General features: G+C 34.3%; 2 protein-coding genes across 2 annotated transcripts; one reads left to right on the top strand and one right to left on the bottom strand.

Annotated features, from left to right (window-relative positions):
* Window positions 1-35: 35 nt before the first annotated feature.
* Window positions 36-2,825, top strand: LOC117934214 (probable WRKY transcription factor 53). The gene is made up of 3 exons (XM_034855869.1): window positions 36-766; window positions 885-1,013; window positions 1,879-2,825. Exons 1-3 carry the CDS (start codon window positions 435-437, stop codon window positions 2,510-2,512), a joined length of 1,095 nt encoding a protein of 364 aa, XP_034711760.1. The 5' UTR covers window positions 36-434; the 3' UTR covers window positions 2,513-2,825.
* Window positions 2,826-5,478: 2,653 nt separating this feature from the next.
* Window positions 5,479-7,884, bottom strand: LOC117934215 (transcription factor SPEECHLESS). Its single transcript, XM_034855870.1, has 3 exons — window positions 7,014-7,884; window positions 6,280-6,810; window positions 5,479-5,802 (listed from the first exon to the last, which is right to left on the bottom strand). The coding sequence occupies exons 1-3, from the start codon at window positions 7,431-7,433 to the stop codon at window positions 5,737-5,739; spliced, it is 1,017 nt and encodes a 338-aa protein (XP_034711761.1). The 5' UTR covers window positions 7,434-7,884; the 3' UTR covers window positions 5,479-5,736.
* Window positions 7,885-14,535: the final 6,651 nt, after the last annotated feature.

The raw sequence follows: 14,535 nt of genomic DNA, 5'->3' as shown, positions 1-14,535 counted from the left end.
CGCCTCCCTCTTTTCTCAGTCAAACTTCTCTCTCTTTCCCTCAATTTTCTTCATTCAAAAATACCCATTATTTAAATGCAAAACCCCCACCCCCACCCCCCTCTAACCATTCCAAATCACAACAAACTCAGAAACCCGCTTAACAATTCTCTTCCTTTTCCAGATTTAATTTCGCCTCCAAACCCACTTTTGATGTCTCAGTTTCTTACTTGCCTTTTTCTCTTGCTAGTATTATCTTGAAGCCGAGTTTGATTGCAACTAAGCTAAATTTCCATGCTTTTAGCTTCTTATTCTTTCTTCTCTTCGGCTCTTCTTATATCTAGTTGCTTTAACTGCAGTGAAGTAGCATTCATGCGAGTCTACTATTAGTGATCCTTTGCTGGTTATTGGCGCAGTCAAGTACAGTTTGTTCTTCTTCTTTGGGTGGTTTAAAAATGGAGAACATGGGAAGTTGGGAACAAAAGAATCTGATAAATGAGCTTACGAATGGGAGAGAGCTAGCCAAACAGCTACAAATCCATCTCAGCGTGTCGTCTTCTTCTCATGACGCCCGTGAATCCTTGGTCCAAAAGATCCTAACTTCATACGAGAAGGCCCTTTCATTGCTGAGGTGTAGCGGCCCAGTGGGCGAGCCACATGCCGCCGCAGCAGGCGGAGGAGGAGCAGTTGGAATAGGGATGTCTGAGTCTCCACGCTCGCTCAGTGGGAGTCCTAGGAGCGAAGATTCTGATAAGGATCAGGAGCACAAAGATGGGTCTAGGAAGAGGTGATCAATTAAAATTCTTATATACCACCATTGTTCTTCCCTACCATCCATCCGTTCATATGATTCAATCCATTTACCTTCATTTTTTGAGCTGAATAATTTTAGAATTTTGTTGCAGAAAGACATTGCCAAGGTGGACAAAGCAAGTGCAGATGTCTCTAGGGCCAGGGCCAGAAGGCCCTCTTGATGATGGGTTTAGTTGGAGGAAGTATGGGCAGAAGGACATTCTCGGAGCCAAATATCCAAGGTAGGAAAGTTCTACATCAATATACATAAATTCTAGTGGTGATAACTGATAACTGATAAGTGAGATTGGATCCATCTGAAATTTAGAAGAAATTAAAGTCATGTTCTCATCAACAAGTAGACACCCTTGTTGTCTCTGAATCTTAGGGTGTTGCCTCTAACCTCACCAATTCATGCCTGCATTATAGCCTTTAGTAGATGACATGTCGGACTCAGTTCCTAAGTGTTCTTTATTTTGCCAAAAAAAAAAAAATCACATGCATGTCTCTTAGAAATTGAAATAATTTGAGAATAAAAATAAAAAGATTTTTTTATTTATGAAAATGAGTATGACACCGCTAATCAGAGCTGACAGGGGCATTATGGTCATTTTCAAATATCGAGTTATAATCATTTAACAGAAACAGTTACAGCCCCTTTTTAGGTGTTTTTTTTTTGAAGTATTGAATCTTTAAGCTGATATATGAAAGGATTTGAAGTGTCCTTGACCTATTGGTTCCAAGTGTGAAAGTAGTCATTTTGGGCGACCACCCATAAGCATAAAACACACGAAGGCCGCGTACAAATGGGAAATGAGAAAAGTCCACCCCAAAACTGAGTCAACTTGGTAGGCAGCCTTAGAACATGTTCTTAGGCACATTAATATAAAGCAAATTCCTTGTCCACTAGCCTCAAATGTTGGCTTTAACCAAACCAACTGGCTCATTCTTAATACCAAGTGTTGGGTCTACACCATTTGAATCTATCCACCCACTTTTTTCCACTTGATACTTAATTGCTTAAGATAAAAGAATTAAGAAATGAAAAAGTGAATTTACTTTCGTTTTTCTTTGAACTTACTATAGAAGATTGAATTTTACTTTCAGGAGCTATTACAAATGCACTCATAGAAATGCCCAAGGCTGTCTGGCTACAAAGCAAGTTCAAAGATCAGACGATGACCCAACCATCTTTGAAATCACCTACCGTGGAAGACACACTTGCACCCAAGTCTCCCACCAAATTCCACCGCCGGCAGCACTGCCGGAAAACCAAGGACTGATGGACACCAAAGATCATCAACAATTCAACCTCCAACCCCAACAAAACCAGCTACAACCACAAGACATGCTCTTGAGCTTCCAAACTGGCCTCAGAGTCGTAACAGAAGGCTTGGACACACCAAGCGACCAAGCATTTCCCCCCTTTTGCTTCACTTCAACGTCTAATATGAAGGTCGAAGAACCCGGTTTCTCGCCTTCCATGATAGACAACAATATCGTTGGTAATTTTCCTACCTCATTTGTATCTCCTGCAGCATCTGGATCAAACTATTTCTCCATGTCGTCTGATGAAATGAACAGCCTTGGAGGAAACCAAAACCTGCAGGCCCCCGAAGCCAATCTCAATGAGATAATCTCAGCTGTTGCTTCAACCACAAACCCTCAGTTTGAGCAGTTCCCGTTTGGTTCCATGGAATTCGATCCGAACTTTAACTTCGACCACCCGGGATTCTTTTAATTCTTATCATCCACTTCAATAGGAAACAATAGAAAGCTTTAAGATAATAACAATAAAGTCATAGGCTTAGCGGCAAATCCTAGCTTGCAAGAATTGGAGATAAAGAGAAGCATATCCATGTATGCAGCAGCACTAGTTGTCTGTATTCAACTGCTGATAGCTTAGCCTCTGGAGTTTTGTTTTAGGTACTAGAGATCATTTCTGTAACATTTTTCCTCTTCATCTGCCAATTTTGGTCCTCTTTTTGTCTTGTAATAGTTCTTGTAACGTGCTGTCAATTTTCATATAAGAGGTTTATTAATCTCTTTTTTTTAATTGAATCTCTCCACTTGATCCATCGTTTAGTATTGTTTTTTTTTTTTTTGTTTTTTCTATTAAATTAAAAATAATATGTTAATACCAACTAATAATTAACGTAAATTTATTATCAATATATTAAATTTAGTTATATTGGTTGACATCAATAGACTATTTTTAACTAAATAAAAAAAGTCAATATTTTATTTTTTTTTTATTTAGCTAAAAAAACAATAATCGATTTGGGTTTTTTTGTTTGTATTAAACAAAAAAAAACTTCGATTTTGAGATATTTACATATTTTGCAATACTAGAAATAAAACTAGAGATACCAATGATACGAGGTTTTTTAAGACATGTTCTACAAATAAACAATATTAATTGTTTTATTAATTTTTGAAATTTTTTTTCGATATTTTTATTGGTTTTCACGGAATTTCGTTTCATTAATATATTTTTTTTTTGTCCTATATTTCTATAAATTCAAACATAGTATCCAATATTTGATCTTTGATAGCATCTTATGATTTGCTCTCTCATCATCTTCTAACATCCGGACATTTTCCTCCTCATTCATCTTCTACACATGGACGTAAACGTCTGGCGGGCAGCCTTCAGTCCACGTCGTTTCACGCCTGGCAATAGTTGTCGCCAACATGGGTAACACCCCATTAGGGCCAAACAAGAAAAACCACGAGGTTAGAGCCCAAAATGTTAAGGGTCAGGCCCATCGTTTAACCCAGGAAAAAAACTAGCTCCAAATTTTTTTTCAGGCCCACATATGAACCTCTTGGTTTATGAGAGCAAAACTGGCTACATGCCCATGAATGCCAAGCCCAAGGTGGAGAGGGCGATGGCCCAGCCCCTGAGAAACCATTATATGAGCCCAAAATAAAACTCCAAATATATTCTAGATCCACTATAAATATTTTCAGCTCCACCAAAGATTTACTGGGCCCAAAATATTTATTCTCGCTCAGCTAGATGGACCCACCTGTTCTTTACCGGGCCTCATGGCCCATTACCACTTTCTGGTTCATATTTCCTACTCAAATGAAAAAATGTTGCTCATTACAAATATGGGTCAATTTTTTTCGTTAAATTTTCGCATAAATTGATCAAATTGGAAAAAAAATTTCTCAAATTTAAATTAAACGAATCTCGTAGTTGATCAAATTGGAAAATTTTACAAGTTTGATTGCCAAAGTTTCATGATAGTGGCATAATATATGTTTCCATTTCCCCACAACCCTAAAGTTCTTTCACATCAATAATTTAGCAGGAAATTTTGAATGATTTGGCCCACTCTATGGATGTTCAAGTAGTCTGTCTGCTTTAGGGTTTGTCTTGAAGACAGTAAGAAACTAGCCCCCACTGATAAATTGCCTAGGAGTGAGGGATGTGGGCGCGGAGAGTCCCTTTATATGGAGACATCAAGGTCTTACTTTTTCACTGCATTTTCAACTACCCAAAATGTATCAATTGATGGTAGCCCACCTTTTCTGAGAGTTCCAAAACAATAAATTGGGCACACAATGGTACCATTATGTGTTTGTGTTTTCTTTATCGTTTTACCCCACCCTAGCCACCTCTGTCCTCTATGCCTCCACAAGGAAATCAGACCAAAAGGAAAGAAAAATGTCAATGATTTCGACCTTTATTTCTTTCTACTTATCTTATGTATGGTTCCATTTCACATGTGCGATCCTCAATTTGGTACTATTTCATTGGGATTTATCATTAGAATAATTGGTAAGTAATGCTGCCATTTAATTAATCAAAACCCATAATCATGAAAACAAGAGACACAAAATTGAGGTAGGGTTACCCCCATTATGAAAGTTTGAAACTAGGGTAGAGAAACAATGAGAATGTCGAGCCTAACGCTAACGCATGGTCCAGCGTTCACGTTCACATGTTGTTATCAAAAGATCTGTTCAATTTTCTTTAGATGGTGTTTGAGATTTTTCTTTTTCGGTTTATATATCTAGATGGGACCAGATCAATTGGTATTGAAGAAAATTTTGAACAAGTTGCACAAAACCTGATACTCCAAGTTGGCATACATTAATGACTCCCAATTTTCAGCATTGGTCGAAGTCTTGTTGTCTGAAGTTTTCCACGAACAAATGAAGAAGATTAAGAGTCGTTGTCAGTAATTTTAAGAAATGTTTTTAATCTTTCTAACGCTTGAAATCCCAAATAAACTTTAAGTTTCATGGAAATTAATTAAAAGTATATTTGATAGTGATTCTGAGAAGTATTTTTAACATTTCTAACCGTTAAAATTTTTTATTTTTCAAATATTAGAAATGTTAAGAACACTTCTCAAAATTATTGTCGGTTTGACTATTTTTCACAATACATCCCACCTCTCCACGAAATATATATTTGTAAAGGTTAGCCATTATTAAATTTTGGACAAGAATATTATCCATTGGGCCATACTCACCATGGAGAACTTAAAATTTTAAGGCTTCAAAGAATTCATCCATAATTTCAGCACAAGAATCCGTTTGTTCGGATTCATAGGAAACCGGATAATTACCTACTTTGTTGTTCAATTATTTTCTGCTAACATCAATTGCTTCGAACCCTATGTGAATACTACAAGAATATCTTAGTTTTTGCAAATGTGAATTGAATGAAGACAACTGTGATAGTAATTAGCATAAATTGAGAATGGAAATTAAATTCATAGATAGTAATAAAGCTTGAGAATAATGCTCAATTACAAGGGCTACACTAGGAAATTAGTACAAGTAATGCCTGATCTACAATTACATATGTTAAACAGAAACTAAGGTAAATGCCTCCCACACATTCTTCTTCATTATTGCAGCTGAGAGAAAAAAGAAAGAGAAAGTGATGAGGGAGGTTTTGTTAGGGTTTTGATTGATTCTGATGCAGCCCCTATCAGTAGAGATTTAGCAGAATGTCTGCTGGACTTGGTGAGCGAGTTCCTCGGCGCTAAGTTGGCATTCAATTCCAAACTATCAAATAGCATAAAATACCCAATCATCAGCTTCAATAATTCCAACTATAATCAACAGAGTGAAGACAAATTGCTCAATAAATTTTCAAAAAAAATAATAAAAATAATAAAATAATAAAATTACGGACAATTAATATGGATGGAACTGGAAATAGAACCCTAGTTTTCAGTGCATCTTGCTCCTGCCATCTCTCTGAGCATGCAATAAACCTAAGAATTTACCTCATGAGTGAGAGAAATTTACTGCAAACAATTATTGGTATCAATTTGTTGAGAGTGTCTGGGTCTTGAAAAGGACCACATACAGCTACAACAGCCCTAAAACTATCACCCAGTTTAGGGTTTTAGATTAGGGTTAATGGGTAATTCCCATATTTATTCATCTCTTTGTTTTGATATGAGAATTATGTAAAAGAACTTGGGTTTCTTTACTACTGAAAAAAAAAAAAAAAAAGTTCTTTGCATGTGATTTTACCTTGATAGTGAAGGAATTGAGCATGGTTTCATCGATTGAGCTGATGCTAACATGGAGAATTTCAAGCGAAAGGTCCTCTAGAGCGGAAATGATTTTCACTGCTTGGCCGGGAATCCGTGAAGATTTTGTCTTCAAAACAACGTTTGGGCAGGAGTACTTCACCTCTACGTCAGCAATGGCTGATTTTGAATTTACGATGAGCTCGTTGGCGTTGTCATTGGAGGAGGTTGAAGAAGAAGGAGATGGTTCGAGGGAAGGAGCTATGGTCGGGGAAAGGTAACCCTGCTGCAACCTAACAGGCTTGTAAGGGCTGGTTGGTTGCGGGGTTCTTGGGCTTATGGGTAAGCTTATTCTAGGGCTTAATGGTGGCTTTCTAGGGCTGATTGGCGGAGGCCTTGGACTTGAAACAACCCTAGGGCTTAGAACTTCACTGTAAACTTTTCGTTGCTTCTTGGCTTCAAGTGACCGTAGAACTTGCTGCAACTCCTTGATGTAATCCACCACCCCGCCTATTATGGATGCTTGATCTCCCTAATCCAAATCAAAATCAAAATATTAGACATAACCCATATAAATTAATTCAAAAGTTCTATAGGAAAATAATATATTTTCTTTTTTCATTTTTAATTTTTCTCTACATGCAGTTCAGTTAGAAGTCATACTCGATTGACGTTGAGAATCAAGAAAAGCTTCATGGTATTAAAGGAGAGAAATGATATAAAGGATAGACTTACTCTTTTGACATAGAAGCAAGGCATGAGGGACCTCAACACTGATAAATGCTCGTTCATTTGCTTTCTGCGGTTCCTCTCCACAGTTATATGCGACACCCTCTGTTGTCCATCTGGGTTCCCCTCTTCGGACGAAGTGGGTGCGGCGAGCCTGGGCCTCTTCCTCTTCGGGGAAGCTTCGAGCTCCGTCTCGGACTCCTGCAAAGCACTGGAAGAAGTAGATTTTTGAGAGACCAATCTTGCTGTTTCCTCACCTTCTTTGGAGCCCAACACAGTCTCCTCCAATGGAGGAACCTCGGAGACACCCTCCAGACTCTCGAAAATGCTGAAGAGATCGAGATCGTCGGGGGAAGCTACGCCAGTCAAGCTGGTTTCGCCACCAAACTCAGGCTCTTCAAAGAAGTCGGATAAACTATCGCCCATATCCGAAACAATCCCGGGAAACCCAGATGGAAAATAGCCGAAAGCGGAAGAAGACCCAGATGTGAATGAGAACGAGGTGGTGTGTAAGTTTGTTAAATCAAGAAAAGAAAGGCTAAAAGCGCTGTGAAAGTGACCACACTATCACCATCAGGTCACTTGATGGGCCTGCGGAAAAGCGGATTCGCCTTTAGATGCTTGGGCGAATCACAGGTGAAATTAGAAAGAGAAAGGAAAACATAGAATCCTAAGGAGAATGGAAACTGAGAGAGAGAAGCTCTAGGCCTTAGTATAGAAAAGAAGCCGTTAGAAGCTTGACAGAACAGGCGAAGCAGACACTGTGTGTGTCTGTGGTTACAGGGAACAAGACAACGGGAGAGAGAGAGAGAGAGAGAGAGAGAGATGGGGAGAGACAGAGGTGAGTATGGAGGAAAGGTTTATATAAAATGGCAGATATGTGAGAGAGAGGGGCGGAGATGTTCACCAAAAACCATGTATATATGGGAAGAGGAAAGCAGCGAGGTGATAGATTCTTGCTTTAATTCTCAGTGATGGCCATTACCCCCACTTGCTTCCATGGCATGTGCATGACACGCTCAGTCTCATCCTATTCTCTAATTGAAATGCCTTCTTTCCTCTTTCTAAGGCCTCATCACAATTTGTCTTACAAAAAAACAATAAAATTATTATAACCTCCAAATAGCATAATATTAACCCTAGATAATCAAATAAGCTCCTTCATCCTGCATCTTTGTCTTCATAAATCCTCATTTTGATGTTAAAGCTTTAATTACAAAACCCCTCAAAAATTCAAACACTCGATAATGAAATCACGATGAACAGAGAGAGAAAAAAAATCATATTTAAAATAAAATAAAAGTCTCCTTACAAAATATATAAAAGATTTAAAAAATATATAATTATGCTATTAAAAGGTTATAATTTCTTTTTACAATTAAATGTTACGTCTAATTCTAATTAACTTGTATTATAAATTTTTTGTATACACGCATATATCTACTTCTTATACATATTATCAACTAAATGATTTGATGCAAATTTAATGATTTCTCGTAAATTAGATTTCATACACTAAATTAAAACACAAATTATTTTATTTTATAAAAATATTTAATATAACTTCCTAAAATAATTTAGAGTTAAAATTCACATTATTATATATATTATTTAAAAAGTAAAACAACTAATGCCATGCATAACTCCTTTGATTGGGTTTTTCAGAATTGGGAAAGTCATTCACACGCGCTTGGGACACGCCTGGCTTGAAATAGTATGTCTTTGTGTGTGTTTTTTAGGTACAACCGAGAGGCTCGTCTATGGCTGGCTAAATATTTATTATTACTATTATGAAACAATATTAGGTTGGAAACATAAAGAAACTGCCGGGTATACGGAAAATGACCGACATACCCTTTGGAGGCCTGGTCGGTTTAAATGCCAAAACAAAAATTTGAATGAATGTTGGTGTTGTCAGCTTAATGTCCAGCCATTTGCTTTGTGACGTACGGATTAGGAAATAGTGCAGGCATTCCTTATTAATTCTCCTCTTCATTACCCTTCTCTTCCCTGGGCCCCATTCCCCTCCGTCTTCCCCATACTCCTTTCCCTTAATCATAGCCGTCCGATTGGTTGACTTTGGCACTCATTCCTTCCTCCACGTTGGCTTTTGATGTCAAGTTGACAATGGTAGATCAAGACAGTTTGAATTAATCACTTTTCTTTCAAGTTTAAGTTGGTTAGGCCCCCACTCGATATATCGGAATTAATCCATTTGTATAAATATTATCTATTTTAAACTTTAAAATGTGTTTATATAATTTAGAAGAAATCATATTTATATAATATTAAGAATTTTATCATTTATTCGATATAAGATATCACAAACACTTTCTTAAACAGACATAATATCTTTATTATATCTCACGAGATTATAAAGTCAAACTTATAACAACTCACATCCAATCGTATCGATATCGTCCATTTTAAATTCAAATGAACCATCATGACTTTAAAACGTATTTATATAGTTAAAAAAAACTCATATTTATATAAAGCCAAAAACTTTCTCTTATATCATGGTATTCGCTTTTATACTAGAAGCATTAAAAGCATTACCAAAGAGACTTTCACCTCATTTTGTTATGATTTTGATCTAAAACACTTTCAGAATATGTTTGATAGTCTTTCTTTTTGAATTAATGAAAATGTTTTTCTAAAAATATTTTTTTTAGATAATCACTTATCTTATGAAGTGTTTTTCAAATGATTTTTCTAGAAAGTATTATAACTATTTTCTAAATATTATTAACCATATAATAATTTTTCAAAAACAATTTTTAAATTAAAAACACTTTTTAAAAATATCATCAAAGAGAGTCTTAATTTACAATATTTTTTTGAACTTCTAAGGGAACTTCTTTCAAATTTTTAAAAAGGATTTCCAATGACTTATCATACACCTATTTTTCCTTTTTATTCAAAAGCATTTCTACACATTACAAAGTGCTTTTAACTTTACTTTTTTAAAAAAATCAATCTCAAATAGTTGGAAATAATTTCAGTAAAGAAAAAAAAAAGTACAGGCTTAGATACCATTAAAACACATAAATGACAATACAATAAAAGAGAGACAAGTACGTAAATAATAAATGTATAGGCAAAATTGGCATACGCAACCAGTTAAAGTAATAAAATGCTCTACTCATGTCCACCCGTGAATGCACCCATAGAGTAAAGTCCCTCGATTTCGTTAGAAGATGCCAAATATACAAAACATCAAGCAAAATTTATGGCCTCCTCTTCTCCAATTAATGTCACTTAAATCCTACTTTACATCACTCTTTGCTCTATCGCTATCATACCATAAAAATCAAAAGCGCTTATATATTTCAACCATAGTAAATTTATACTTCGCTTTTGTGTATAATAACAATCACTTGGTCATTCGGTTTAATGTCAATGTGTTATCCCTTTTGACTCAAAAGGTGAATTGGACCGACTTAGGATTAGATCGGTTGAATTGATTGATCCAATTCGATTTTTAAAACATTATATTATTATTATTATTATTTACAACCCAAACTTTTATTTCATGCATCATTCAGTTCAATGTCAATAAAGGTGAATTGAACCGACTTAGAATTTTGATAGACGATTTGATCGGTGGAACCGATTGATCAATTCGATTTTTAAAACACTATATATTATTATTATTATTATTTGCAACCCAAAATTTCATTTCATGCATAATTTGAGAAAAAAAAAATCAACCATGGGATATAAGTGAGTGAAAGAGTGAAAATGACAATGATAGTTAATTGATGAAAACAAGAAAAAGGGTGCAGAAAAGCATGATTGAATTTGAAAGTATAGAAAAAGGCGTAAAGAAAACAAAAGAAATTTTGAAAAACAGCAAGAAGTTAAATTAAAATGTGGGATTTCCGCGGATGGGTGGGCAGCAGAGAGAAATAAATGGGAGAGAAGAAGAGTACTGGGCAAAGTCTGCAAATATTGTCTCTGCTCCAGTTTCAATCCTTTGAATTAAGGTGGCTTTCAATGTGCAGACACGGCATCTCCGTGCCCTACTACCATACCAATAATATACACATTTTATACATATATATATATATATACACATAGAGAGAGAGAGAGAGAGAGAGAAAGAGAGAGAGAGAGAGAAGCCATTATTCATTAATAAAGTTGATGAGAGTGTGAATAGTGAATAGTGAATAGTAGGAAGAGGAGGGAGAGAAGCCATTATTAATTAATAAATATGATGAGAGTGTGAATAGTGAATAGTAGGAAGAGGAGGAGGAGGAGGAGGGGGGGGGGGGGGGGGGGGGCATGCAGTGGCAGTGTGGCTTGAGAGAAGAGAAGTAATGGCGACTTCTGCATGGGAGTGCGTTTCATTTAAGTGTGTGAAAGTCTACCATCTTTGGATTTAGCACAATTACTCTCTCTCTCTCTCTCCCCCTCTCATCAACTTTCACATTTACCACCCTCAACAACCCCTTTTTGTCGTCTCTTTTCTATCTGTCGTGTATGCAGAGAAAAAAATGTTTTGTCTGTGAATTGGATTATAATCTTTTTTGTCTACAAACCCACCACCTCCGACAACCTCCCTCCCTCCCCCTTTCATTCTCTCTTTCAAGGTTATCACCTTGGAGTAAATTCAACTTCACTTTGCCCACTAAACCCTCTCCTGGCATAAATATTTTAACCTACAAAAGCATTTATATTTGGTATAGTTTGAACTCCCTTTGCCTTTAAAAACATAGCCATGCCATTAATTTCCTTTGATTGGTATTAAAGAATTTATCATTATAGCCATATACAAATATACCTGTTTTACCCAACAGATCTCCTTAACCATCAACTAGATATGGGCAAAAGCAAATTAAGGAAAATTGAAGGTTACCCCTTGCTTTATCTGTTTGTTCTTCAAATGAGATGGGATGATTGTTTTTTTTTTTAATATATATTTTGTGTATATTAATTGTCAGCACATGATTGAGCAGAGGAGAAAAGGTCTTAAATTTCTGCTGGGTCTGAGATGCTTAGTGTGAACACATTAATTGGGTGGTTCTCCCTCCTAACTTCCTGTCTAGAATAAAAAATAATATAAAAATGGAGAATTAAAACAACTATATTTATTTGATATTTAATCATATCATAAACTCCAAACTCTTGAAGAAACAAATTTAAGCTCCAAACCCAACACAAAATTTCCCAAAAATTTGAAAAAAATGTAAGAAAAAAAAATAAATAAATAAAAAGAAAAAAAAAGTTAAAATCGATAAATTATCCTTATTTACCATTTCAAACTAAATTTATTTATTTTAACTCACTGATGTAAAAAATAAATAATTTAAAAATATATAAATTTATAATTAAATTTAATTATATTTGATTTTCTTTGAAATTTTTTATAAAACAATTAAACATAAAAATAAAAATAAAAACATTTTCCTTGGGTTTTTTTTTTCGTTAATGTTTTTTTATTCAGGATTATTATAGAGTTACGTTTAAATCATTACGCTAAAGAAAAAATAAAAGAATTTCTCATCTCTAACTTATATTATAAAAAAAATGATTTTAATAAATATAAATGATTATATTTATTGAAAGGAAATTGAAAAATAAATATAAATAATGGAAGCATAATTTTAAATTTGAAAATAAAAAAAATGGAGGCAACTCAAAGGGCATCCATCCTTTGTACGTAACCATATGAATTGAAGACCATATGAATTGAAGAAGCCATGCTCTGAAAAATGAATGTCGAATGTGAGACAAAATTTAAAAACAAAGAGAGAAAAATTAAGGAGGAGGGAGGATAGTGGAAGCGCTTCATTCATTTCTCAAAGTCTGAAACCTCATTCAATTCCACCACGAAATGTATGAGTGACACATTTACTCCTCCTTTAAAACCACATCCTTCGCTTCCTTTCTTGTTTTTTCTTCCTTCCATCTCCTTTTCTCCGTCCGGTTTACTCGGAATGCTGGAGCTTGATTTTCGGGAGATTTCGGGTGCATCGGAGGATGCCGGGGGGTTCGGGAGGTGGAACCCACGACCTTGATTACGTAATAGATTTGGGGTGGCCCAGTGGGATACTGAGATGTCCCCATCTGGAGCTGTAACCGTTGGAGGTTAAGTATGGAGCTTGGTGCGACCCCCCTTTTTCTTCTCAATTTAAGTCTGAGTTAGAGAATCTGTCCCTAGATACTACAGAGTAAATGATCACACTGTTGCATCACCATCAATTTCATCACAATGTTTTGTTTTATTCTTGTTTTCTTCAATTTTGGCTCCATTATTCAAATTTTCATATTTCAATTATTAACCAAGAAAATGCTAAAATAAAAAATATATATATATTTTTCCAAACTATTTATTTTTTTTAAGTTTTGGACATTACAAAAAACCACCAACATGATTGATTCCTAGAAAATACAAAGGAAAATACAAGGAATAGAAGAAAAAATTAAAAAATAAAAAAATAAAAAAAAATATATATATTTAAAAATATATTTTAATTTTTTTATATAGAAATAAGATAATTAAAAATATATAAAATTTTAATTAATTTCAGTTATATTTAATTTTTCTTTACATATTTTTAATATTCTTTTTTCTTTCTTTCTTTGGAAAAGGGTAAGAAGTGTATTTTTCAATAATTTAATTTCTTTGAATGTTTCTTACATAACCAAACAAAAAAATAGTTTTTTTATTTTCAATTTTTACTTTTATCTTTTTCCTTTCAATTTTCTCTTCTTTAAACTTTTCAAGAACTAAACAATAAATTTTTTAAAAATGTTTCTTCAAGTTAATCATTGAATTATTTTATAAAATCAAAGATACTTGTTGAATAAGCATTTTAAATGATGAATAATAAGCTATTGATTAAATGTTTAAATACAATTTTATTGTTATCATTTTCAGAAACAGAAAGCATCATGATTTTTTAATTATTTTTGTCCTATTTTTATCAAATATTAAATATATTTATTATTTCTAATTCTTTTATGGTTTCACACTTGAAAATATTTACAGAGTTTGAAGTAAATCAGAAAACTCAAATGAAACATATTTAGTACTTTTAAAGAAGTATTTGATACGTCATAATTTTCTCAAAAATATTTTTAAAAAAAATATTTTAACTAAAAACACTATCAAACATACTCCCGATTTTTTCTTATATTCCTTACAACATGGGTAGAAATAATGAAAGTGATAAAAAAAAAAAGTGGAATATTTATGAATAACCTTTCTAGAATGATCTTATATATTGATGTAAAGTAATGAACTTTGGACAAACCTTATTTATTAAGTCTTGTTGCAATTTCCAATATTCTATGCTTAAAAGAGTTCATTGTAAATTTGTAATCACTCTCTAAGGCCAGTGTAGGACCCCAGAGTAGCAATATGTGTTAAATAAATACTACTATAGAACCACATCACTCTTTGCAACAATCATGACGTTGGAGAAATAATTGCTTAAGAAATAAAATCTCTTAGTAGGCCTTGAAAAGGTGGCAGGCCGTAAGATGGATGTGTTATTAAAGCCTGGATACAACAAATGGT

Source organism: Vitis riparia, chromosome 16 (genome assembly GCF_004353265.1).
Source record: "Vitis riparia cultivar Riparia Gloire de Montpellier isolate 1030 chromosome 16, EGFV_Vit.rip_1.0, whole genome shotgun sequence".
Taxonomy (NCBI): domain Eukaryota; kingdom Viridiplantae; phylum Streptophyta; class Magnoliopsida; order Vitales; family Vitaceae; genus Vitis; species Vitis riparia.
The sequence above is the reverse complement of the archived record's forward strand: the minus strand, read 5'-3'. Positions and strand labels throughout refer to the sequence as shown.